Source organism: Aulonocara stuartgranti (assembly GCF_965226115.1).
Source record: "Aulonocara stuartgranti genome assembly, chromosome: 15".
NCBI lineage: Eukaryota > Metazoa > Chordata > Actinopteri > Cichliformes > Cichlidae > Aulonocara > Aulonocara stuartgranti.
In genome coordinates, this window is record NC_138951.1 from 14,414,402 (window position 1) to 14,441,996 (window position 27,595).

Genomic DNA, 27,595 nt, shown 5'->3' on the forward strand with positions numbered 1-27,595 from the left:
CCATTGAGATGGTACAGGCATCTGACCAGGATGGATCATAGATGAGGTGTTTGACATCTTGGGACAGACCCAGGAAACAGCTAAGACTGTACATCTCTCAGCTGGCTTAGGAATAGTTTCGTGTCCCTAGAGGAGGTGGTTAGGGAGAGCGAGGTCTGGGTGTCCGCGCTTAGATTGCTGCACCCACAACTTGCACCCAAATAGTTGGTAGAAGTGGATGGGTGAGACCTTCGCAATGATCGAGATTTCTTTGTTCAGTATTGATAAAATGTGGTTTGATCTTTATCCACAGTTCACAGTGAATAAATGTGTAGGATAAAATCTTGTAAAACCTCCTGTAGCGTCAACAATCTCAGACATTTTCCCAAACCTTTTTTTTCTAAACATCAGCAAATATTAAGATGTTGGATTGGATGTTCATGTAAATGTTACATTAAACAGGGGGGGAGTGGACTCTGTTAACCCCCATCGATTGACAGTTGTCCCACACAGGCAGTTTCCATCATATCTGCCAGCGGATAACAAATCGATAAATAATTTCCTAGGAAACACAGGGACAAATCTTTGTGTTTGGCTGAGGTGTCAGTTGTTGCTATAATTGTTGCCTCTGGTAGGTTAGGATTTCATTGTTTTATTGTTTTTATTTCAACATGTGATGTGCAATATTGTGCTAAATACCATGCATAGATAACATTCGGAATGGGTGTTAAATATGCAATTTATATGAGTCTGTGTCAAAGCTATTAACTTTAACCACAACAACAAAAAATAGAATTTCAACTTACTTTAGTAAGTTAAGTTAGTTTATGTATGTTTTAGTTAATCTAACTTAAAAATGGTACAGGAAATGTAAGTTTTGGTCAAATTTGTCAACACAACCAGCATCAGACGGCTTTGGTTAAATTATTTCCCGAGAAGTGGGTTTCAACATATGATGAAGTTTAAAAAAAAAAAAAAGTATTTATTGTAATATTTGATCTGAACTTCCCAAATTTTACTACAGACAAATACCCTTCTCTATTATAAATAAAAATATAAAAAAAAATTAGAAATCATATTATAACCATATATGGAAACCATATATTGAAAAATATATATATTTTGGGAAAAAAGAGAAGTAAAACTAAAGGAAAGCTGCAGACCCAGTACGGAAACTAAAAGGGAAAAAAAATGTTCTGACATATTTGTCAGTGCATCAAACAAAAAGGTATTGGCGCTTATATTTACTGTAAATGAGACTGAGTCTTAAGTGTTATGCTTGTTTTGTTATCTGTAATCAGTAAAGCCCCCCAAACAAGTCTGTATTATTAAAATAAAAATAAGCATCCAGTAGAAACTAAACTGAGCACATAAGAAAATCCACTGTAGAAACTAGAGCTGGGCGATATGAGATTTTTTCATATCACTATATGTTTTTTTCATTTCAGGCGATAACGATATCTATCACGATATAAGCCAAATAACTTGTAAGAATTTGTAAGATTTAAATGTGCCGTTGCTCACAAGTAAAATGTGAAATAATCAGCAGCTTGTTTTTATTTAAATATTTATTTCCCATAATAAGTTCAACAGGGTAGATGTACTTAAGGAACATGAGACTTTTTCAGATAAATAAAGGCAAATATTGCAAACTACACAAAAGGCAGCCGCTAAAGCGTTTAAGTTTCAAAATAGAACAAACGAAACAGACTAAATTGTCAATTCCACTTAGAAACAAAATATTAATTCTAAAAATAAATCTTAGTTTGTTTTACAGAAGAACAGACAAAACTGACTAACCTTTGTCAATATCAAATAAACTGAGAACTAAAAGGAAATTCTCAATCTCTCCTTGTTGTATAGCTGAGCTTTTCAAACAGTTTTAACAGTTACTTTAGTCTGACAAAAGCCGAATGACGAATTAGCGCTTCCAGTTAGAGACTGAGGCTACGTCCACACGTACACGGGTATTTTTGAAAACAGAGATTTTCCGTTTTCGTTTTAAAAAATAATCCCGTCCACACATAAAGGCAGAAATGAAGGAAAACGCTGCTACGAACATGCCAAAGCAGCAGGTGGCGCTAGATTCCTAACCGTGCAGAAATGTTGGCCAATCAGAAGTCTAGAAGCCTCGGTGGGAAATAGTAAACAAAGCTGGGGCATAGAAGCAGGACCGAGTCGTATGTGTGGACGGACAGTAACTGTGTGTATATGTAAGCATTTAAACACTGCAGAGAGTAGAATTAACAGTAACAGTATTGTAGAAATTCATTTCACCGAAACAATAACGTGGTGCACAGTGTGACGCATGCTCCAGTTTATTGTATTTCCAGACTTGTTTTCGGCACAATTTACAGTGCACGCTACTCTGTTTTTTGTCAGACTTGAAATAGCCGAAATACCTTCAAACTACGGAACTTCTATGGCTCTTCCGTTCGACAATCTCTCCGGCATTGGAACCATCATCTGTTTTCTCTTCGGTCACGCTCGGTTGATTTTTCTAGTCGGCACACTCATTTCCTCCATTACCCGCTGGCTGCTTCCCAAACAAACACACGTGCGGCTTGGCACTTGTGCTGTACGTAACAAGTCACGCGACGTGACGCTGCGGCTGTGATTGGTTCGGCTCTGCGCTACTTAATTTGGATTGGCTGACCTTTTTTTTTTTTTTTTTTTTTTAAGAGGACAAGAGCTGCGAGGTCTATCGCGATAGCTTAATTTCTCTATCGAGTAAAAGTTATATCGCGATACATATCGTTATCGTTCTATCGCCCAGCTCTAGTAGAAACTCAATTAAACTTACTTCTTTTTACATGACTGTGTATAGTAATCAAAGGCAAGTTTTATTTTTTAAAAAAGGTACTTGAAGGCTTGTGAAAAGTTATACACTGCATTTGTGAGAATGCAGATGTCTGATGCAGGTCTATCAGACATTGGGTAGGTTTAAATCTACCAGTTCCCCACTGAAAAATCTGTGATTGTGGTTTGAGTTGATGTGCAAAGAGTGTGCAGATTCTGCATTCACTGGTTGTAAACGTGCTTCCTCCTGCACGCTCTATCCAGGGAGCTCCCTCTAAACCACACAGAACATTTCCACTAGTCAGAACCAGTAGTGCACACCTCCCCTCCTGAAAACATCACACACTCTAGCATATTGTGTTAGCTTCTCATTGTCTTAAAAGCAACTGTAACTGGGGCCCTTTAGAGTGACATGAAAGAACACCAAGTTGTGTTGTAGTTTAGCAGCTGAGGCAGAAAAGGGAATACGCTGCCTGTTTTGTTCACCCTTTCTCTGTGCACAGCCCTAACCTCCTTCAGCCAGATCATCTGACATTCAGCTTTCTCAGCAGCTGTAGTACATGCTCAAATTTCAGAATAACCCAGAGGTCGTGAAGAGGTAGTAAGAAGGCACTTTGTCCGTTACGGGCTGGAAATGGTGCGGCAGTGTAAAGATTAAAATAGAACCAAACTTCTCATTTGTGGACAGAGGAGTTCTGGCTTTCTGCCATAGCAGTTTTAGTTCTTGTCTCAATTTTAAATCAACATTGGGCACTGGTTTTAGTATTTAATGTACTTGTAATAAACTGATAAACAGAACTTGTTAAATAGTTTATTTTACTGGTTTGGACCTGAAGTCGACAACCAATAAAAGTTGCATTCATAAATACAAATACAAACAGAATTCAGCAGCCAACTTTCACAGTCTAGCTCAGCACGATCTCAAATAACTGAATGATGGCTGATTAACCTGCATACATTTTGTAAACAGACCCGTTAGCCTCAGCTGTTACTTACTAGCATTCTTCTGGTGACAGAGCATTCAGCTTCCTGTGCTGTTCTGATTGCTTGCCCTATTAATATAATGCTTGATTACACTTTAGTGTTTGATCACTTATGCCAGTATATTGTACTTGTTTATTAGAGACTTTGTTTGGACCGTAATTACTAAAAGGGGGAAACTTCACATCTACTTACTTATCATGTGACTTTCCCAAGGTCATTTTCCTTAATAAGATAAGATAAGATAAGATAACTCTTTATTGTCATTGCACAGTCATACATAGTACAGTAGAACAATGAAATTGGAAAAACTGTCCTACGTCGGCACTACATATAACACAACACGACACGATATGACACATCACAACGTAACAAACAACACAACACAGTATATTAACTTAGTATAAAAAAGAAGAATAAGTGTATGTGTATTGCACACTGTTATTATTGCACATTAATTATTATTGCACCTTGTTATAAATATAAATATTATTGTTATCGTTTTAAACATTGTTACCTCCCCCTAAAAAGTCCAGGGAGGTATCCAGTCAGGTCAGCTATTTACATTGATCAGGGCTATTGCCCTGTTGTAAAAGCTGTCCATGAGTCTATTTGTTCGGGACCTCAGCAGCCTGAACCTCCTGCCAGACGGCAGCAGCTTAAACACCCGGTGTCCTGGGTGTGTGCAGTCCCGTAGGATGCTGCGTGCCCTCTTGAGACAGCGAGTGCTGTACAGGTCCTTCAGGGAGGGAAGAGGATGTCCAATGATTTTTTGGGCCATGTTGATGACCCTCTGGAGTGCCTTTCTGTGTGCTGTGGTGCAGCTGGAGAACCACACACCGATGCAATATGTCAGCACACTTTCAATGGAGCAGCGGTAGAAGACGGTCAGCAGCTCCTTCTTCAGGTCCATTTTTCTGAGGATTCTCAGAAAGTGGAGACGCTGTTGGGCCTTCTTTAAGACCGCAGAGGTGTTAGAGCTCCATTGGAGGTCTGTGTCTATGTGCACACCCAGAAACTTGAAACTGGAGACCCTCTCCACGCACTCCCCGTTGATGCTGACAGGCTGCAGCTCGGACTTCCTCCTTCTGAAGTCAACTACCAGTTCTTTTGTCTTGTTGGTATTGAGGTCTAGGTTGTTATCGACACACCAATCTGACAGCCTCTGAACTTCAGCTCTGTATGCAGTCTCATCTCCCCCTGAGATGAGCCCCACCACAGTGGTATCATCTGCAAACTTGATGACTGTGTTGTCTGGGTGGGAACTAACACAGTCATGTGTGTACAGAGTGTACAGTAGGGGACTCAGTACACAGCCTTGTGGAGAGCCGGTGTTGAGGCTGAGGGCTGAGGAAAGATGAGGCCCCACTCTAACTCTCTGTACACGGTCTGAGAGGAAGTCTCTGATCCAGCGGCAGGTGGTGGAAGGAAGTCCAATTTCCAGCAGTTTATCTATTAGTCTGTCCGGGAGTATCGTATTGAAAGCAGAGCTAAAGTCAACAAAGAGCAGCCTGGCGTAACGGCCCTGCACTTCCAGGTGAGAGATGGTGGTGTGGAGCGTTGTAGCAATGGCATCTTCAGTTGATCTGTTAGCTCTGTATGCAAACTGGAGCGGGTCGAGTGTGGGTGGCAGGCAGGACATGATGTGACGTTGGACCAGTTTCTCAAAGCACTTCATTATAACAGGTGTTAGAGCAACTGGTCGGTAGTCGTTGAGGCTGCTAATGTTAGTACGCTTTGGCAGTGGGACAATTGTGGCTGACTTTAGGCACGGCGGGATGCAGGACTGGGACAGTGAAGTGTTGAAGATCTTAGTGAAGACCCCAGCCAGCTGGTCTGCACACTCTTTTAGGACCTTTGCGGTTACCCCATCTGGTCCGGTGGCCTTCCTGGGGTTCACTGCCCTCAGTGTGCGCCTCACCTCATATTCCTGCACTATGAGGCTTGGGCTGCTGCTGTCCGATGTTTTTGCTGCTGCTGCCTCTGGTCCCTTCACCTCAAAGCGTGCGAAGAAGTGGTTCAGCTCCTCTGCAAGCTCCGCGTTACCCTCAGTCAACGTGGTATTGCCAGGTTTGTAGTTGGTTAAGTGCTGAACTCCCTGCCATACCTGTCGTGAGTTGTTGGTGGTGAAGTGGTCTTCGATCCTTCTCTTGTGAAAATCATTAGTATATAATGAATAAAGCTTACCCTGGTGGCTAGATTTGCACCATTATCCATTCCTTTGACTCTGAGGCATGTTGCTTTTTCCCTCTTTCTCTTTGATCACAGGTCCTGTAGCTGGAAAAACAAGCCCAAAGCATCACCCTTCTACCTCCATGCTGATAGTTGGTATGAGGTATTTGTGCTGATATGCTGTGCTTGGTTTTCATCAAATGTGGTCCTGTGACACATGGGCAGGCATCTCCACTTTGATCTCATCTGTGGGAAGGCCATCATTCCAGATGTTTTGTTGTTTGTTCAGATGCAATTCTGCAAACCCTAAACTGTAGTGCAGGGGTTTGTTTTGTTTTTGTTTTTAAGAGAAGAGGCTTTCTTGTTTGTTTGTTTGTTTACTTTGTTTATTATTGAGTTCTTTCAGGCACGGTCTGTAAAATCCAATTAATCACACATAGGAAAACATGCTTATTTAACAAGTAGCTACTATCCACCTGTTGTTCAAAAAAACAATACTACAGGTCTTTTTTCTGCAGGTGTCCTGTGAAAATTTCCTACCTCACCCTCACCTGCTGAATTTATGAAATTATGAGGAATCAAAAATGCTTTGAATTAAAATGCACCAAATTTCAGCCCTCCTTATGTACTTGCAGAAAAAACATTAATAGTGTGAGGATAAATTTTTCTGCATTACTCATGTTTGTGGTTTGTAGTTTAAGTTAAAACTATTCCTGAGATTCCTTCAGCTGCCTTGTGGCTGCCATGAGGTCATATTTATGCCCACATTATGTTAATGTGCAGTCTAAACAAATGTGGTGGCTTGTTCTTAAATCGCATTGTACTTTCAGTACAGTACTATCCTATCCAACCAGTTCAGCAACAGCAGTGTGACCTACCTGGCATCACTCCTGTCATGCATTAACAGACTTCAGTTAACTCTCACTTCTGTTCTTTGGTCTTTGTTTTTTGTTTTCCCCTCCCCACATATTTCACATTCTGCACATGTTCAAGCAAATGAAACTCAAAGTAATATATTTTAGTGTATTGAATAGAAGGCCTTCTTATGTCTTTCCCTTTATTTTATCTTCATTGTAAAGACTGTGTACTTGTATAATGGGCAGGAATGCAGTCCTAAGCAGTAAAAGTTAATGCTGGGCTCATTATAAATGAGCACCTGCAGATGTGCAGACTCAAAAGCTTTTACTGTCTCTTCCCACTGTGAATTATTAGCTGGTTCTCTGAACAATTCTTAGACTGAAATTCTTTCAAAACCTGTCATGAAAGGAGGATTTTTTTTTTTTTTAAAGCAGTCTCAACCCCCAGAAAGCATCCCATGTAAAATGAAATATGCATGAGTAGAAATTATTATTACTACTCATATAAGTGAGATGTCTTTTTTGGTGGAGCGTCCCAGGTTACATGGAGTACAGAACATTCTCTAGCTGGATTGGCAGAGAGTTTTCAGGGGCCTAAAGGTTATGTCAGTTCAGTTTGTGTTATCAATTGGTAATTTTACCACACCAGTCTTAATCCTAAGAAGATTTTTTTTTCCCCTTCTTTATTTAACTAAAAATAACTTTATCATCAAATGTTAAGCTGTAAGACATGGACTGCTGGGGAAAAATATTAATTTGTATGTTTTTAAAAAAAAAAAAAACAACAACAACAAAAAAACCTATGTCTAGGTTCAAATGGGCTTCTGGAGCATTGCCAAGATAATTTCACATCTAGGGTCTCAGGATAGAACTTGAGGACTAATCTGTCACTTCAGAGGTCACCTGACCTGCATGCCTTGCTTCAGTTTGTTTTGGTGTCTTTCCACTAAGCTTTATTTCTGTGAAGTGTTGATGGGCATCAAAAGCCCAAGTATTAGTGTAAAGGGTTCTTAAGGAGTTGATGTAAATATATTTGGGGACTCCCAGTGTTTGTACCATCATGATGATTGTTCCATGTTGACAATGGCGATGTGTCCTTATAGTGTGCCTGTCACACATGCTGCCTGGGGCACAGAACTGCCCCGCTCATATGTTCAGTCTGGACCACTGGGCAAAAGTAAGGTTTAAATTTTGGTCTTTTTCCTGTATGTTGGCCTTAAAAATGAATTACATCGTCTTACTGACAAATACTGTACCCCCAGCCTACCACAAATAATAGATAAATGATTAATAATCAAATGTTTTTTTTTTGGTTTTTTTTAATGTTTAAGTCCATTAAATTTTTTTTGTTTTGTTTTAAATTGTGCACGTGTTTGTCACAGTTGCGTCTAGTGAGATATGCTGACTTGTGTTGGGTAGTTTCCATTTCTGAACTGGTACCTAAACATGGATTTAAGTACCCAACAGTACCATTACTAATTTTGAAGTAATTAGCTCTAAATTTTATGATACAAAATTAGTCCAAGTCTCAATTGAAATATTTTTGTTACATATTTACATCTTGCAAACTGCACCAGCTGTTTGGTTGCTTTCTACAATGTCTCTGACATTGACGTCACTGCCACATTATTTGAATGCTATAATATTAAGCAGCATGATCACATACTAAGGTTTCAGACATACATGTTGTGTAATGTGTTTGTTTAACATAAACAGTATTCTAGCAAGAAATTTCATTTCAGTCCGTGTAAAAAAATAAAATAAAATAAAATAAATGCTCATCTCAAGTGGTTGAAAAAGAAATGTAATCGGCTTCTTTAGGTTTGTAAAGACATTTCACCTCTCATCAAAGAGGCTCCTTTTTTTTCTAAAAACGTAAGGTGGACAGTCCCAGGTATTTAAACTCTAGTGGATGTGTCCCCTTTGGAGATAGCCCTTGACCTACTATTAATGTTTCATCATTAACAGCCAAGGTGTGAAAAGAGGGGTGGGCCTTTACCATCAGGGGTTGGTGGCGAAACCACTATGAGACCTTAAATTACTAATGCTAGTGAAAATGCAAAGTTAAAATGTTAACCAGCACCATGAAATAAGTGTGATATCTGTTTGATGTCTCACTAAAAGTCATCATCATGCATGGGTTCAACATCTTTTGGGGTGTTATGCTTCAGTGAGAAATCTGTCGTTGCTGCATTGTAACTGCAGACCCCTCTAAACTCTATGGTATAACCCTACCTAGAAATGCACCTACATGCCGTGTCGACATAGCACAACTAAAGTGAACCAGCCTGTTCAGCACCGTGGATACCTGCTGTGCCTTTCAGGCTACTCTTTTGCCAGTTTTTGAACCTATCAGTGACAGAATAACAATCATCATCTCAATATAAGGAATCAAAATCATAGCATTAATGAGGACTCACATATGTCAGGAAATTCCTGAAGGGAAGTGGCTGAAACTGTTTAAATGGATCTGAGGAAATGTACAAAGATTTGGAGAAACTAGGGACAGAGATGTTTTCCTACTCTTCAGCTTTTAGATGTTTTGTGTTTGACCTTGTTTCCTCAGATTAGATGTGTTGGCCTGTTTTGCATTTTTTGCACTACAAATATTGTATCAAATTTTGACAAGTGTAACCACAGCTGAGAGCGTTTTTCGCTCACTGCCATTGCCATGTGTGTTTCTTGTTCTTCAACGTGTTGCAGGAGTGATGATACGTTCTTTCTGTCTTTCTTCCTAACTCATTTGGGCTTTGCTAATGAAAAAAATACATTGTTGAAGTTCCCCATCTCAGGCTGTTCATCATCAGCTTCATAACATTTCCACAGCATAATTAAACATCTTTATCCCAGAAGAAAGGGAAACCTAACCTTTATTTATTTAAGTTATTAGTTAATGGTTTGGCTGTTTAGAGCCAAACACTGAGCCTGAATAAACCACTACGCAAGCCTTAATATCAAAGCAGGGACGTGATGCATTCCCTCATAGTGTGCATGAGAGTACTGTGAGGCACTAAGTTCTTTTTTGGGGGGGATTTGAGAGAGGACACTAAGTGCTGTAGCTGCACAGTGGTATTCATCAAAATGTAAATAGAGGTTAAACACTTGAGTTCAGCTGTTACAGCTTTTTATAGCTATGTCAGCAGCGTGTTGTTAATAAAATCACCTTCAATAGTGTTAAATTCTATTTTAACTTTATATCCAATGCCAAAATCCTCCCTGTTTGTTCCCTCTGAATACTGCTTTTGTGCTTTCCCGTTGGACTGTTGCCCTTTGTTGCAGAGCACTGTTCATCAAGGGCACAACAAAACACTCATTGGGGCAATGAAACACGGGATGCTAAAATGGAAACTGATTGTGTAACTGCAGTAATCTCAGTACATTGTTTCTTTGTGTTCCAGCATCAATGATATTCAGATGATATTTTAAAATTCTGTGAAAACTGCCCACTGTGATAAAACCAGCCATCCTGCATGTTGCAGTTGGCATCAAGATTTGCGCAGTCTTTTGTGTCTGGCTAATATCAGAGGCTGACCTACGTAGGACTGAATTTGGCTGATGAGTTCCAACTTTGGTTCAAAAATGTTTTCGCATTGATTAATCCTAAGAAGTGATAGCAGAATTTTACTTTTAGGTGCTCTGCTCAGAGATCCTTGGATATCATGACCATATTTAAGCAGGATTTGCCTTTGTGATAAATCAGGTCTTCTCATATCTAATAGGTGGTCACTGGAGAGCTGTTGTGTGCAACCAAGGGCCTTGGACAAACTGATACCCATCATCATTTCTTATCTGTAAACATCTTAACAACTTCCTGCAGGGTGGGGCAATTAAACTAATTCAATCTGAATGATTAGGTTTTGACAATAGTCCTCGTGTTTAAATTGTTGTCCTCTTTCACCGAAACTCCAAATGAAGACCCAACTGACATGTTCTATTCAGCTCTAACCTACAGGATTATGAAAGTGGTTTGATAGTTGAACATAATTTAAACAGGTTGGCCCCCCACAAGGAAGGTGATGTTATTGACATTGTTTGTTTATTGTTTAGCAGGTTCCCTGAGAAGTTATAGATATATTTGGATCATATTACCAGAGGTGGGGTGTAGCGTACCTTGGATGTAGTTAACACAAATCCACACTAATTGAAGCAGGAAAAAAATTGCAAACTAATGTGGACCCAGATATCCTGCTGGATGCAGGGGCTTAGTTCGTGCGTGCTTTTGATTGGTGTGGGCTGGTTTAGTTTCTGTGGATATGAGGGAACACAAGATATTTGCCCTGTGTGCATATTAATGAGAGCCCTCATGCTCATAAATCACTGGGTGCATGTAATTATGTACTCTGCTGGAACGGATGCTTCTCTTATTGAATATTGAACTTGTACAATCTGTGCAATTAATTGTACAATGCTTCCACTTCAGCTCTTCATCTCCTTTTACCATAGCTTTCTGTAAAACAATGACTGTGTGTTGACTCTCTGTGCACGCACACCCTAACATTTTATGGTGTCTTTTTTGTTTTTTGGTAAAAGGACAGTTAAGTTTAATGTTATGAATGCAAAAGGTCTAAACGTGTTTAGTCTATGTGCATAGTGGAGAAGGTTTTTGACATTAAAAGTAAAACGTGGGCACTATTTGGAATATTTTTTTTATGACTTTTCATTCTTGTCAAGCTATTCAGTGAACACCTCTACTCCATATGGTAGCATGTTCATTTCTAGTGTTTCTTCATTAAGTTTTTTTTTTCTTCTTTAATTTGTGGCTCATCTGTTTGTGGGTAATTGAATAATTCATGCCGTGTTTAGACTCTGCAGTTGTGTGGTTGTGGAGCTGAGATCATATTTCCTGTTTTGTCATCAAATCTGGTCTTTATTCTTCTTCCACAGTGCACAGTGTTTCTGTGAAACAGCCTGAGTTGTTCATGCAAAACATTTAAGTGTCTTTAAGATGATACTGAAAATACATTACACTGGTCACAACCCAAAACTGCTGCTTTTAAGAAAGTCACTGCTGCAAATACTTCTGCAAATAATACTACTACTGCAAAAACTGATGTAATTGTAGAGTTTGTTAATAACAATGACACATTCCTGACCAAACTTGCTTTGTTTCTCTAAGTCTGATGCTCAAAAACGCTTGAACAGTGACAAATCCTTCAGATTTGTTTTCTTTTCTTTTTTTTTTGTGGTATTTGTCTGTCTACAGAAGCTTTAAGAAATTTGACCAATGTAAAATGGAGCCCAGAAAATACTGTTACTAACAGTTTTGTGCAACATGTGGTTTCTTCATGACAGCGGTCGGCAACATTTAGTCTGGTGTTGCTAAATGTAGAGCATATGACATGCTGTCTTACTTCAGTATTAGAGTTTTCAGCAAACCAATCATCAGTATATTTTTGGAATTAATCTCTGGATTTAAATATTATTATTTATTTATTTTTAAACGTATTTTCTCAAATAATGACATCTATTCTTAACTGCTGTGTAATGCTGAGTAATCATGATTCCTTTCTCTGTAATTTAAAGGCCCTCTGTCTTTTTGAAGATGTTCAAAAAGGTCAGTAATGAATAGTTAAACCTATAATTCAGGGCTCTTTTTGTTCAGCCATCAAAATTCACTCAGTAGAGGCATTCATACTCAGAAGATTCAATAGTTCAGTGCCTGCAGAGATCAGCCGAGACACAGTTAAAGCCATTTATGAATTTTTTACTGAGCTACCAAAATTGACTCTAAGGAATAATTATATATCTGTTTTTCTTTTCAAGCCCAGATTCACTTTGTGACTCATGTATGCCGTTTAAATTACATCAAGACAGTGTAAGTGATTTTCTAAAGTTGTGTAGGATTAGTGTTTAAAAAAAAAAAAAAAGTGACTACCATTGGCTATACTAAAGTCACTCGATATACAACAAGAGTCCTGTTTTATCTTTAAGAATAAAAGGAGTGTTTGCTGCTTTAAACTTTGCATCTTTGGCAGCTTGATTAATTTGGTATTTCTGTCTGATCTCGCAGATGCTTTCATGTTCTTTGTTCTCGTTCATGGCTCCTTGGTTCTAATGGAAATATTTCCTTCCTTGGTAAGCACCCTAAGGAATTTGTGCACTAATGCATCTGTATGCGAAAGGCAAAAATAGCTCCACATTGGGGATAGCATCCACAGTGTCAGACTGTATCTAGTAGGCCCAGCCATCCTTGGTCTTGGGAGAATAAAGACAATTCCCTCTAAAGAGATGAATTTTTTTTTTGCAATCTCTTACATGAAACATATTCTGAGTATGTGAAAACGGACAATGAAGGGTTTCTGTTTCCGTCAAGCAGTGGCAGAGAGCTTTGTCATTTTCTGCATGACCATGAAAAATCATAAATGAATTGTGCTTTAGAGAGAAAAATATTAATAATGCACTGAAGAACGTTTAACTTTAGACTCAAAGGAACAGAGGTGCGTTTAGCAAATACCTTTGTTTCATATTGATAGATAAATGGATGACTTGTATGGGTGACACTGAAGCTGCAGCAATGATGGGAAGAAGAGAAGCGTATAGAGAAGGAAGGCAAGGGCTCATTATCCCATGCATATCCCATCATCTGTGAAACATGGTGGAGGCAGTGTGATGCTGGAGGGATTATAGCTGCCAGTGGAACTTGGTGACTGGTGTTTATTGATGATAGCTGTACTTTCTGCTCAGATTCAGTGAAATGCTCTAAAAATGATTGTGTGCTGCTTCAGAATAATAAGCACTGACCCCCAAAAGCAGTTTAAAAACAATGAAGTCAGTCACCTAACCTCAACCCACTGGTTCTTAAACTTGTTTGGGATGTTCCAGTTTGGTTGGGGGAAATAAAACTTCACAGCCCACAAACCCTGTGATCATTAACAATAGAAACAAGTTGAATGATACCCCCCCCCCCCCCCCCCACACACACACACACACACACACACACACTGTTTATCCAAGATAAACTGCCTCAACCCCAGTGAATATAATTTTTAAGTTTCTTTAAAGGTCTGCACTAGTCCAGAGGCTAGTGTTCTTCCTTCCTTCCTTCCTTCCTTCCTTCTGTTCTTTCTTTCTTTTTAATCCCTCCAAGACAATGATTTACTATCCTTTTAAGCTGAAATGACAGTTGCTGGGAACCAGTTAGCCCTGATTATTCCAATCTCATATTTTCACTGCAGGTTGTCTTGCTGGCTGGCCTCAAATGCAGTGGTCCTCAGTATCAGTCTGTTGCTTCCCTATGAGTGTTTCTTTTTCTGTTGGTGGATGTACACAAACAAAAAGGAACAAAAAAGCAAAAATGTTTGGTACTTTGAGGCTTAGTGACCACTGAACACCATATCTGTACAAGTTGCTATCACTTCTAGTCATCAGCTGTCTTTACTTCCAGGTTAACATCCAGACACCTCTGTATAAAGTGGTGCATACGTCATTTAAGTCAGGCCAGATTACTTTGACTCAGCTGACATGCAAACTCTTTATTTTGTTCTTGAAAGTACTGTATCATTTACTTCCTAAGTCTTAGGAGCATCAGGTAACTGCTGTTGTATATCAGTACAATAGCCCCACGCGTCATTACTTGACAAATAAAATATTTGCAGTGGGGAAACTGAGAAACGTACTTTACCGTATTTATTTTGTACATAAGCTGTATTGCTCGTTCTTGGAGGCTTAACTCTGTGCTCCTCACTCCCTAGATAATACTGTGTGTTTAAATCTAGCATGACTGCCCAGTGTGATGGCACCCAGGCTCACACATGTCTACCATTCACTGGGAGGAAAGGGAGGAAATGGGAGCTATCCATGGGTCATTTTAACCACAGCACATTTAGGCTGCAGGGGGCATCATGGCCCTTTTACCTTTCTTGTTCCAGTTTGGTATTCTGTCTGCCCTTTCTGTATGGAATCCTTTGCGATCTGATACTTTGGAAAATTGGCATTAAGGCAAAGTCGTTATTAACAAGTAAGCATTGGTACAGTTACACTTCCATATTGAATTCACTCTGAACAGCAGCCAGTGGTCTGGCCAGCAGAGTTCAGTTGTATAAGTACCTCGTCAACGCTGCTGGAAAATTTTCACTACGTGTCAAAGTCATTGTGAATTTTTTGGCTCTGCCTCACTGTGAGATCTCCACATGTCTCACCATTTCATGGGGGTATTGCCTGTTCAGTTATGTAATATCACTCAATAACACAGTCTCTCAGCCTGGCTGCTCATTCTGTTTAAAAGATTCTGTAGCAACAGACTGAGAGACCACAAATGTGTTTGCGTGTTTTAAGGCTGCAATTTTATAGTTTTAATGATTTGGTAATTTATTATTTCAACTGTTCTGTCTATCAAATATGATAAGATATTACAGTGGCCCTGAGGGCATATGCACTGCAACTTAGCAACATAACAGCAAATGGAAAAGCTCTATAAGAGCACACAAAACACATTAGAAGTGCAGCAAAAATAAACTTTACGCCAATATTTTTTCACCGTTTTAATGGTCACTGTAGTGGCTATATTAATTTCTTAAAGTTCTCTCTTTCTCTTATATTTAATATAACCACACTACAGACCGCTTGTTTATTTTCCACATAAACCTTTCAGAATAAAGCTCAAGATCCTGTTGAGACTTTTCCCCGCAGCACGCTGTGTAATAAATACTCACAAAGAAAACTGCGGCCATTACAACTTATGTCTAAAAATGTATTGTTTCATGCATCGGTTAAAACACTCTACTCCAGGTACACGACGCCCAGCTGGAAACACTTCACACAAGTCGAGCTGCCCGAGATTCACAGAATTTACAGAAAATCTTACATTTTTGTGATTTATATCGTTATCGGGACAATAGATGTCTTATATTGGGAGATTTTTGTCATATCGCACAGCCCAAATTCTTATTTTCTTTCTTCCTTTCTTAGAGTTTTTTTTTGGGGGGGGGAGGGTCTTCTTTTCTTCTTTTTTTTCTTTCTATTTGTCTGTGTTTTGTTAAATTGCAGTCAGTTTGACTTCTCATGGCCACTGTATGAATCACATAATAAGAACCCTCTTCATTTCAGGATTTCTGGTGTCAGCATAGGTTGCAGTAGTTGCATAAAAATATGGCTTAAAGTTAATCGATTTACAAAAGTTTTCTGGTGATCAATAAATCAGTGCAACATATATATTGAATATTTATACACATGGAGGATGTAGATCTGTTTTATTCTGGTACTGCTCACATGGACTCTACTAGAGCTTTGCATGACTTAAATAAAGATTATTTTGAAATTGATCTGATACATGGCCTTTGTCAGCTCATCCACTGCCTCATGTGGGTGGAGCTTTTGTTCACACAGTCAGAGCTGAGTTAGGGATATCTGATAATGATGACTAGGTTGCCTCTGCATGGCAAATACATTTGTTGTATTGTCCGTCTGATCAGCAGAGAAGCTGTGTACTACTCATACTGTATTGTTTTGAATTGCCGAGAACAAAAATCAGCCTAGGCAGATGTCCTGTCACACAAACAACTCACACCATTTACATCATTATCCCAAATTGACTCTTATCTATAACTTGTTTCAATGGGGAATAAAATAACGCTTTGTAGACTATATCAGCAGTGAATCAATGTATTTCCTCCTTTTGTGTGATTTCAGATGCCCCGTCCACAGAGCAGCAAGAACTGTTCACCCAGAAACTCCAACAGTGCTGCATGCTCTTTGACTTCCTGGACTCAGTCACTGACCTGAAAAGCAAGGAGATCAAGAGGGCCACACTTAACGAGCTTGTGGATTACGTTTCGACCAACAGGGGCGTTCTGGTGGAGCCAGCATACCCGGAGATCACGAACATGGTGAGGTTGCACATATGCATTTCAAACAACCTCATGCAATTCCCTAAACAACAGCCGCAATTAATCCCCACCGGCTAATTATTTAATAGAATAGATGGCTCATCTGTGTCCCGGTGTAACATCCTGTACACTTGAGCAGGATTAAAAATGAAGGCTGATCTTGTGTCTAGACAGGCGTGCCAGCAACGCACGAGGTGCATGCTCCTGTCCTCATGCAAAACCCTTTTCCATTTTAAGCACAAAGGCCATATTGTAAACACAGAAAGAGCACAATATTATTTGATTTATTTAAAGTTTTCTTTCTCTCTGCCCTTTCCTCTTCCCTGCTCTCAGGCTCTTTCACCTTCCTCTGAATACAAGTTGAGCAGTGTTTGTTAAAGTAGAACACATATGGGAAAAATACGGCTCGAGGACTAGAACTGGCCTGTGGGTTGTCTCAGCCCAGCCCCTGATTTCCTCAAAGCAAACATTCAACCCTTCCGGCACTTCTCACTGTGTATAAACAAACCTCTTCTGTGATGAACTACAGAAAAGGTAGCTGTATAACACTTAATGTTTGAATACAGCCCATACATTTCTTTGTTTTTTAAGAATTCAGATTTTATTTACTTTAAGGGTAGAAGTGTTTCTCATTTTGGGGTTTAATTTTGCACATTTGCATTTCCGCAGTCAGGAACTTTGTTGCATCATTTAAATTGCAGCATGAATTGCTAAATGTGTAAGTATGGTATAGTTTGTTTGTTTTTTGTTTTTTTGTTTTGTTCCCTCCCCGGGTTCTAGATGGTCCTCAGGGAGGAAACTATGCACATAGTCACGATTGGTGTGAATATACTAGATAGGACAAAGCTCCTTTATCACCTACCTAACATAAGTCTCAGCATGTTGCTGTTATTTTGGGGCACTTGATTTTAAAACAAAAGTTTGCGCAGTTTCACTAGACTAAATCCAACTTGCTGAAGGTATTTTTTGGTAGTCATGGAAGATGAAAACATTCTTTGGAATGTGCTAGTTTTCACTCTGGGTTTAAGATAAGATATGTGCTTCTGTTCCTTGTCTGGTGTGACTGCTCTCAGAGATTCAGTTTAATTCAGTTTTATTTATTGCCCCACTACATACCAACAGTCAGCTCAAGGTGCTTAATATTTTATTGTAAAGACCTTACTATATTAGAAGAAACTAGAACAATCACACGACCCCCTGTGAGCCAGCACTTGGAGCATGCAAAGATAAGAGAGTAATACTCAAAATATCATACAGTGGGGCAAAAAAGTATTTAGTCAGCCACCGATTGTGCAAGTTCCCCCACCTAAAATGATGACAGAGGTCAGTAATTTGCACCAGAGGTACACTCCAACTGTGAGAGACAGAATGTGAAAAAAAAATCCATGAATCCACATGGTAGGATTTGTAAAGAATTTATTCGTAAATCAGGGTGGAAAATAAGTATTTGGTCAATAACAAAAATACAACTCAATACTTTGTAACATAACCTTTGTTGGCAATAACAGAGGTCAAACGTTTACTATAGGTCTTTACCAGGTTTGCACACACAGTAGCTGGTATTTTGGCCCATTCCTCCATGCAGATCTTCTCGAGAGCAGTGATGTTTTGGGGCTGTCGCCGAGCAACACGGACTTTCAACTCCCGCCACAGATTTTCTATGGGGTTGAGGTCTGGAGACTGGCTAGGCCACTCCAGGACTTTCAAATGCTTCTTACGGAGCCACTCCTTTGTTGCCCGGGCGGTGTGTTTTGGATCATTGTCATGTTGGAAGACCCAGCCTCGTTTCATCTTCAAAGTTCTCACTGATGGAAGGAGGTTTTGGCTCAAAATCTCACGATACATGGCCCCATTCATTCTGTCCTTAACACGGATCAGTCGTCCTGTCCCCTTGGCAGAAAAACAGCCCCATAGCATGATGTTTCCACCCCCATGCTTCACAGTAGGTATGGTGTTCTTGAGATGCAACTCAGTATTCTTCTTCCTCCAAACACGACGAGTTGAGTTTATACCAAAAAGTTCTACTTTGGTTTCATCTGACACATGACATTCTCCCAATCCTCTGCTGTATCATCCATGTGCTCTCTGGCAAACTTCAGACGGGCCTGGACATGCACTGGCTTCAGCAGCGGAACACGTCTGGCACTGCGGGATTTGATTCCCTGCCGTTGTAGTGTGTTACTGATGGTGACCTTTGTTACTTTGGTCCCAGCTCTCTGCAGGTCATTCACCAGGTCCCCCCGTGTGGTTCTGGGATCTTTGCTCACCGTTCTCATGATCATTTTGACCCCACGGGATGAGATCTTGCGTGGAGCCCCAGATCGAGGGAGATTATCAGTGGTCTTGTATGTCTTCCATTTTCTGATGATTGCTCCCACAGTTGATTTTTTCACACCAAGCTGCTTGCCTATTGTAGATTCACTCTTCCCAGTCTGGTGCAGGTCTACAATACTTTTCCTGGTGTCCTTCGAAAGCTCTTTGGTCTTGGCCATGGCGGAGTTTGGAGTCTGACTGTTTGAGGCTGTGGACAGGTGTCTTTTATACAGATGATGAGTTCAAACAGGTGCCATTCATACAGGTAACGAGTGGGGGACAGAAAAGCTTCTTACAGAGGACGTTACAGGTCTGTGAGAGCCAGAGATTTTCCATGTTTGAGGTGACCAAATACTTATTTTCCACCCTGATTTACGAATAAATTCTTTACAAATCCTACCATGTGGATTCATGGATTTTTTTTTTTTTTTTCACATTCTGTCTCTCACAGTTGAAGTGTACCTCTGGTGCAAATTACTGACCTCTGTCATCATTTTAAGTGGGGGAACTTGCACAATCGGTGGCTGACTAAATACGTTTTTGCCCCACTGTATGATTCAAAGGTAAGAATAGTGAGCTGGACATACTAGGTTTTATCATGGTATAGACTTGTGGTTGCAGCCGGTGGCCTGAGCAGCCCGATTTCCTCCCACAGTACAGTAATGAGTCATGTGCAGCATTTAGAAACACAACAGTCACTGCTGCAGTGATTCACTCCACACTGCAGATCATCATGATGGATACCCGTGAGCACAGGCACAGCTGAGTCGAGGAGTCTACTTACTAATGTGGGCAGCAGTTCATGTCATGCTTTAAAGCTACTGATTTAGGGTTTGATTTATGTGAAATTTGTAACTCTTAAGGTGTTTTTAACAGTGCAATTACTCAGTTAATGGTTTAGCGGTAGTAGCACGTGGGAAGTCCATTGGCAGTCCATGGACTGCCTCTCTACCTGCAGAGAGTGTCTGTTGTCAGATGGAGGCAGTGTCAGAAGTACAGCCGGTCTGTGGGCCACTCCTCTTTATGCTGTTGTGGGTGATCTAGAACAAAAATATAGACATAGGTTTGCGGTGGCTGGGGTGCAGTGACCTGGTTCTGTCTGGGTGACCCTTTTCTTTTCTTTTTCATATTTTCTTTTTCCTTTGGTGTCTTTCTTTCTTGTCATCATAATTCAGTTGATAGAAATATGAAATGCATTGCCAAACCCCAATGTGTCTTTAAACACATAGAGTTTATGTTCTGTTCTATTTTTGAAACTAAAACAGAAAAAGAAGCCAAAAAAGCAAAACTTGTTTACAACTGCACAGCACACAAACTTCAAGCTTCCTCACCATTAAAAGAGAAATATTACGCTGACTTTCAGATTTTTGTGGTTAAACTTTTAATGCTCTCACAGTAATGGCAAGTTGTGATCTACTTGCTTAACACCATCTTTGCGCCACCTGTCTTGCCTCCATGTTGCTCCATGTCTCTAGGGAGGGCACAGTTGACTAGCTAAACGCATATGCATGCACACATGGCAAATATCCACAGTTTCGTGGTAAATAAAAGCTTTTTAGATGGTTATTTTGCCATCTGCCTCGGCCTGGCATGAGAGATTGCTTCATATTAATTCAAAGTAATAAAAACAAAACAAAAGAATGTGTTATAATTTCACTCCTAGAGTCATCATAATAAATCATATTAAGCCATTAAAAAGCAATAGCTGTTGTGGTTAATTTATAATTTATATACAAGTTATTAGTTATTTGCCTGCTCATTAAAATATGCTTTGATCCGATGCGTGCAAAATATGCTTTTGCACTTTTTCAATCATGATGTGTGAAAAGTGTTTGAATGAAAAGCGGGGAGAGCAATTTAAAAAAACAAAAAAAACAACAACTCAAATCAAAATGTAGTGATGACCGTTTCATAGCAGTAAATGTCAACGCTGATGCAATTTGTTTAGCGTTTTAGTTTGTAGAAACATGGTTAGTAAGACACCAATCAGTGACAGCTGCGCCCAGCCTCCCCTGTATGTCATGGGCCATGTAGACCAGTAGTTAATGGTAGACTCAAATGCACGAGTCAAGAAGAGCGTATCAACAGGTTTAAATATAAACTGAGAGATGACTTTAAGATGACTCTGGGGAACTGGGGCAGACCACGGAGGAGGAGAGAGCCAGTATTCTGGGAGACTCGAGGAGTTATTTCCCATGATTTTTCACAAGGTGTATTCAGTGTGAGTGCAGAGGGTTCAGGTTACCTGAACTCATTTTAACTTAACTCTGCTTCGGTAGTGTTTCATTTCAGTTGAGTACAACTACATTGTCAGTGGGGTCGTTATAGCAAGGCTGTCCAAAGTTCCCGTGACCTCATTTGTATGCAGCACAAATACAACAAAACAATGTAGGACATTGAGACATACAGCCCACTTTGATTTTAACTGGGCCAGACCAGTCTAACTCTGCTTTTTATCAGTGTAATGACACATTTAAAGTATGCATTTAATCCCTGACAAATCTTACTATGAGAAAAAGAAATTGAGTTTCAACAATATGCAAATTTTTCCCACATGACAAATGTGAAAAATTACAGTAGTTAGCTCATGGCCTAGACAATTGTTCAGTAGATACTTCTATAGTAGAAACTGAAAATAGGAATACGTAATTATTTATGCCGAGTTTCAAATGTGGCGGGTTTGATTCTTGTAGAGAAGTTGCTCCCATGACTCATCCAATGAGGTCAGTCCCTGGCCAAATCAGTGGTATGCAGTCTTTTGACTTAACATTTTCAGCTTGACTCAGCTCCCTTGGAACCCTGGCCGAATAGGCAACAAAAATGTACCAGGTACTACCATTTAATGAAAAACCCTAAAAAAAGAGTAGAGTTGAGTTAATTTGAGACGAGTAGGTGCTAGTGGAAAAGAAGCATTAAAAAGCTGAGGGAGAAATCCTGAGGGAGAGGCCACTACTTTGTTCTTCCGCAAGAGCAGAGAACATCGGAGCAGGCAGGTGAGTTGAGAAGGTGAACCCGCTAAAGGTGCTTGCAGAAGTGAGAAGTGGACCAGCTCGACCAAAATGGGTAGCTGATTCTGGTAAATGGTCCACACTTCACCTAAGGAAGCAGGGAGACAAAGGAGTTAGCGCAGGGAATCGACAAGTTTGCATGAGTAACATAGGTAAGTGTGATTTCCAGACAGACAATCGGGCAGAGACTGGGTGCACAAACAGGTCCATAAATGTAGGTTATTAATGAGGGTGATAAGTAACAGGTGGTCAGGCTGCAGTGTGGAAGTCTGGGCTCCACCCAGAAGGTGAACAAACCTCTGCTCAGCTCCTTTAGGAACCGGACCGAGTTGAGGGACCAGAAAATGTAATAAATAAATAAAAAAACAAGCCATTGTAGGACTATGAGACTGTAACCTTGAATTGGATAAATTCTTACAAAAGGGGGATGCTTTCTTTCAAGGTTGGATCTCTGCCAACCTGATAACCTGCCCTCACCAGCAGGTTATCGGGTTTGTTACTTTAAACACTCCTGGCATTGTCATTTCTTTATAATCTCATTTGTCAGTGCTGCTTATAATAGAGAAACATGGGTTGAGCTTAAAGGGTAAGCCTAGTTCACAGCTGTCTGTACAGACAGGCTTCTGAAAGAGGTTAGACAAATAGCAGCGGCACTATCAGAAAACTGGTTTGATAATAGCTCTCCTGCATACTCCATGCTTGGCGTCACATGATAATGAAGAGGTGAGTGTTTAAAGTGATGGCAGTGATTCTGCTGCAGAGAGGACTGCTTTGATCACAGGAGTACAACAGGAAGATTTCTCATCTGAGTGAAAGGTGGTTTTTGCCTTTTCTGACAGCTCTATAATTAGTGTTACTTCACCTCTGTCAGACAGTTTTCATTAGTTTGTCATATGGAAAGACTGCAGGTTTAGCTGAAAATGAGATAACTCCCCTTTTATTCCCTTGATCTCCTACATTTTTCATTCACTGCATTCAGTGCTTGCACTTTTGCCACATCCTCCTCCCCCTCTCTCATCCTGTGTGTTGCTAGGTGTTGGTTGCTACTGCGCTCACCCTAAGACTGACCCAGCTTCCCATCATCAGCGAGCCTACGCTGGTTTCAGCTGCAGCACCGTCACTTAAGAACAGCTTCTTTTTTTTTTTCCTCCTACGTCACTTTCACATGCTTCATTTTCCCCTGCGTGAAAATTTCTCACTCGCCTCCCATATTTGCCATCCTCCTACAGTATTTTGTCTTGTTTTGTCCAACTGTAGTTATTTTTCAATATTGTGTGGTGACTTGGGGAATTAAATAAGCATGCCTGCTGCTTGCGTGGTGAAATATGTTACATAGACGGTGTGAATCAGGACAAAGAATAGCCAATGAAGTTACGGCTCTTCTGAGATGTTAAATACCTTACTACCAGTGGTTCAGATTATTCCTTGTTCATTACTCTTGAATGTTGTGGGCATTTGGCTGTCATCTGATTTCAGCTCAGTCAATGATCTGTCTCCAACCAAGAAAAGTTAATAGAGGTCATTTATCTATCTTATCAACTTCGGCATAGTCTACAGATCAGTGTTTCTGCTAGAGGACCGATGAGGAAGTCAGATGCACAAGTTTCATCCTTCATCTGTCATATTTAATCTCATTGAAGTAGACATAAGTGGACTGATTTCAGCTGAATAGACACAATGGTATTAAGCCATATCATATTTTCTGGGTCCCTTAAATGTTTTTTTTTTTTAACTTTATTTTTTTCTACCTTTTTTGAATGTTTAAATAAAAAAAATAAAAAAATACATTACATGTGTACAAGCAACAAGATAGATCTGCTGACTTGAAGGTTGTAACATTTTTTCTAAATTATACAAATATATCGAAGTCATGTTTGAGAGTCCAGTGGGACCTTATAATTTACACTGGCAGAAACCCTACTATAGGATAATATATTTTACAGGCATCTGGAAAGTTACCTAAAAACAAGTGATGCATCCTCGGATCTGGTCAGACCTGAAGCTGTAAATCTTTATGTACTTAATAAGTGGAAATGAATTTCCCCAAGAGGCTACATGAGAAAAAGGGATGTTGTGGAGGGTCACATCTACAAGCGGAACTCAATTCTGGTCAATATTAAACTGCTACTGAGAAGAGTAGCTGTTATAGTTGAGCCCTAATTGTGCCCCCTTGGGAAAGTTTATTGCTCACCTGGATGTGCTGTGTTGCATGTAATTATCATGCAGAAGGTATAAGTATAAGGTTATGTGATGTGCCTGTACCTAATTATTCAGGATTGCTGGAAAAACCTGAGTAGGTGGCGATATGTTGTGTAATGTTCCTCTTACAGATTAATCCACCATTATTGTGTTCTTTTGTGAATTTGACTAAATAACACAGCGTCTGTGTCTTTTAATGGATGGAAATGCATGTAGTGTTGTATGTATTTAAAGCTACTTTTGGATGCTGCTGTATTTGCACTGAGGATCAACCGTGGGTACCTCCATGTTTAATCATTTGGAGTCACTATAGAATCACTAAGTTTTATGTATTTGCTATTGGCTGTAAACAGCTCAGCTTTGAATTTTTTATTTATTTATTTCTTTTTTGGAGAAGTGTTTTAGTGGTCTTTATGTGTGCAGAAGTGGAGCAGCAAAGACAATGAAGCCAATTGGCTCGTTGCAAGAATGAGGTTGGAGACGTGACAATAAGCCACCACCTGAATGAGTCTCTTCTTTATCTAGTCTTTAAGTCTGACGTCCTTGGCCGTTTCCGGGTCCAAACTCCTCTTCAGGTCCCAAAGTCAAGCAAACACTGCAGCAACACTGAGAGTTAAAAACTGTCTAAATTCTTTCATCTTTAATAAAATGATCAGCATTGCAGCTCTACCAGGTGTAACAATTAAGTTTAACATCCAGGCATCCACAAAAACAGAATTTATTACATTTAACAGAGTTAGAAGTTAGCAGGAAGTTGGTTCACTAGTTTCTACCCAAACATGATATACTATGTTCTGATTGAGAGATTTCTGAAAAAATTCTAACGTACAGCTCTGCTTTCTCTTCCGACATAATTGAAGACAAAAATAACAGCAGTGACTTTTTTTAGTTTTGCTGCAGTTGGGCTAGTTGGTGTATAATGATGTGCTATGTGGTGCCTAGCTACACACCTATGGTTAGCATAACATAAACACAGTGAAGCTAGAGGATGAACGGTAACTTTTTTTTCCCACTTGATAAAAGTTAATGTGATGGTTTCCTGAAGGTTAGAGACAAAAGCAATCGCATGGCAGGATGCTGTAACCGGACCAAACTTCAGTCAGGAGAACAGCTGAGATAGGCCATCCACAATATAAGGTTTACCATCAACATACTGCTGCATGGGCTGGGCTGTCGTTACCTCGTAAGGTTTTAAAACTGAGCATTAAAATGAATAGTGGTAATAAAAACCGAGAGAGGCCAACGGTGACCATTCCCTTTTTTTTCTTTTTTTCTTTTTTTAGGTGCTTGTTCAGATTAAATAGAACAATATACAGAGCATTAAAACATGTTAAAACACAACAGCCTTAATAAACCAGAGTAGTTAGGAGCTGGAAGCACGTCCTCACTTAATATAGATATGCTATCCGTTCTTTAACTTCTAGTTGTTGAACAGAAAGTTATTCTTTTCCAGATGGCTTAAAAACAGATTACCTAGATTTTCTAGGTTTTGCTAAAACTTGCTAGGTCCAGTATATTAAATTTGAGTATTTCTGGTTCCTGTGCAAATGACCCCAAATATGGTTTTGCATGTTACCTCTTGGAACAAGTGATGGACATCTTTCTCTATTTTCTGAAATTTGACAGGCCATATTATGAGTCGGTGAACAGGGAAACATAATCTTTTTTTTTTTTTTTTTTTCCTGTTTAGCTTAGAAACCAAAATACACTGGATACTTTGGGTCTGGCAGATAGTGAATGTTTTTGTTTCTTACTGTTCCTAAGAACAATCAACCTGAATCTCCAACTGAAGAAGTATAACATTTTCAGGCTACCAATATTTTGTCAGCATTTGGCTAAAGAATGCACAAGATGCTTAATGTAAAGGAGTTTCAATTGCCAGGTGGTGTTTTCATCTTCACAGAAGCAGCTGCACAACACTATCAGACTTCTTTTAATGAAACAGGAAGGACACACAGGCAAATACCAGCACAGTACAGGAACAGTGGCGAGCTGAAGGGCTCATTCATCCTTGAAGGGGATGGGCTGTGGCATCACCAGATTGAACGTCATACATTCCTTTCAGCTAATAGTGAAATTAGACTAAAATAGTAATGAAATCAAAGCTGGATCATCTGGATGTCACAGTAACCTAAGCATTGTTATTGAAGGTTACCATGCTCAGTGGACACTCCCACCAACTCTGTATAAGCTCAGAGAGACTTGGCCTGAGATTCAGCCGACAAATAAACAACAATATTTCATCTCTTAGAAGTGGGGTGGAGAGTTTACTGGCTGTCCAGAGTTTTGTTTGCTTGTCCAAGTTGAGTAATTTAGATTGCTTTCAGGCTGTTGCTCCATGGACAAAACAAAGTATACATTTTGGCTATAAATCGAATTGAAAGAGATTGTACTGTTGCAAGAGCAATCATCATTTGTTCATGTTCTTGGGCATATGTGCTTGAAGCTTTAGACTATAATCTGGTCATGTCCATTGTGTTTTTTTATTTAGAAATGTTTTAAGGGGCTTTAAAACCAAAGGCAACTCTGAGACAGCCGAGCAAGTCACGGAAGGGAGCTTCACATGCACGAAATAAAAAGTGAATGTTTTTCCACAAAGACGCTGACCTATAAAAAATGCATCAAGTGAGGTTTTTGACAGTGACAGATGGAAATTTTGGCAGCAATCATTTCACTCTGAGAGAAACTGTTAATTTTGTCCATCTCAGCGTTCCTGCCTTATAACTTTCCTCAAGGGATCACAAGGAAAATCTGCATTCACAAGAATCAAAACGGCATATAACCACAGAAAATGTACATCTCTGCTACACATAATCAACACTTTTTTCCTATGTGCTTTTTAGTTTTTTATTTTGGACATTCACTCATTTTCAGTCCTTGTACCTGACCATTTTCAGAGGAATGTTTTTTTTTTTTTTTTTTAAAGCACTTAAATATAAATCATTCAAGCATAAAAAGGGCACTTAACTCAAGGAAAAGGTTTTGTGTCTGCACACAACAGACAACTTGGCAAAGAACCAATTTTAAATGACATATTTAGGCACTTTGTTACTAGCAGCTTATCACAAAAAAAATTTTGTTTTTATTACAGGCCATTTATTTGGTGGAATCAATGATAAATGCCAAAGATGATGCAGTTTATCAGGCAGAAAACTTGACAGATATAGGCATGGTGTGCAGGTTTTCCTTTTAAATTTTTTGGGGGAATGGACGAGTACAGGACAAAAGAAGTGGCAGGCCCAAAAATTATCTACCACAGATGCAAAGCAAAAGGCTGACGTATCTCAATTTGCACAAGAACTGGCCTGAAAATCATGAGAAACTGGTCTTATCTAGTGGTAAGTCGAAACTTGAGTCCAAATAAATCATAATCAATAATGTACTGAGGAGGTCACTGTGATACAACATGCAGTACCATCTGGGATGCATCTGGTTGGCAATGGCTTCATTTCTCGGCATTACA

At 39.6% G+C, this 27,595-nt stretch overlaps 1 protein-coding gene across 1 annotated transcript in view; it reads left to right on the forward strand.

The window, feature by feature from the left end:
• ppp2r5a (protein phosphatase 2, regulatory subunit B', alpha isoform) overlaps window positions 1-27,595 on the forward strand; it is a 62,080-nt gene that overhangs the window by 12,661 nt on the left and 21,824 nt on the right. Inside the window, exon 2 of the mRNA XM_082506958.1 lies at window positions 16,416-16,612. Within this exon, the coding sequence (XP_082363084.1) occupies window positions 16,416-16,612 (197 nt within the window). The remainder of the gene's footprint in view (window positions 1-16,415; window positions 16,613-27,595) is intronic.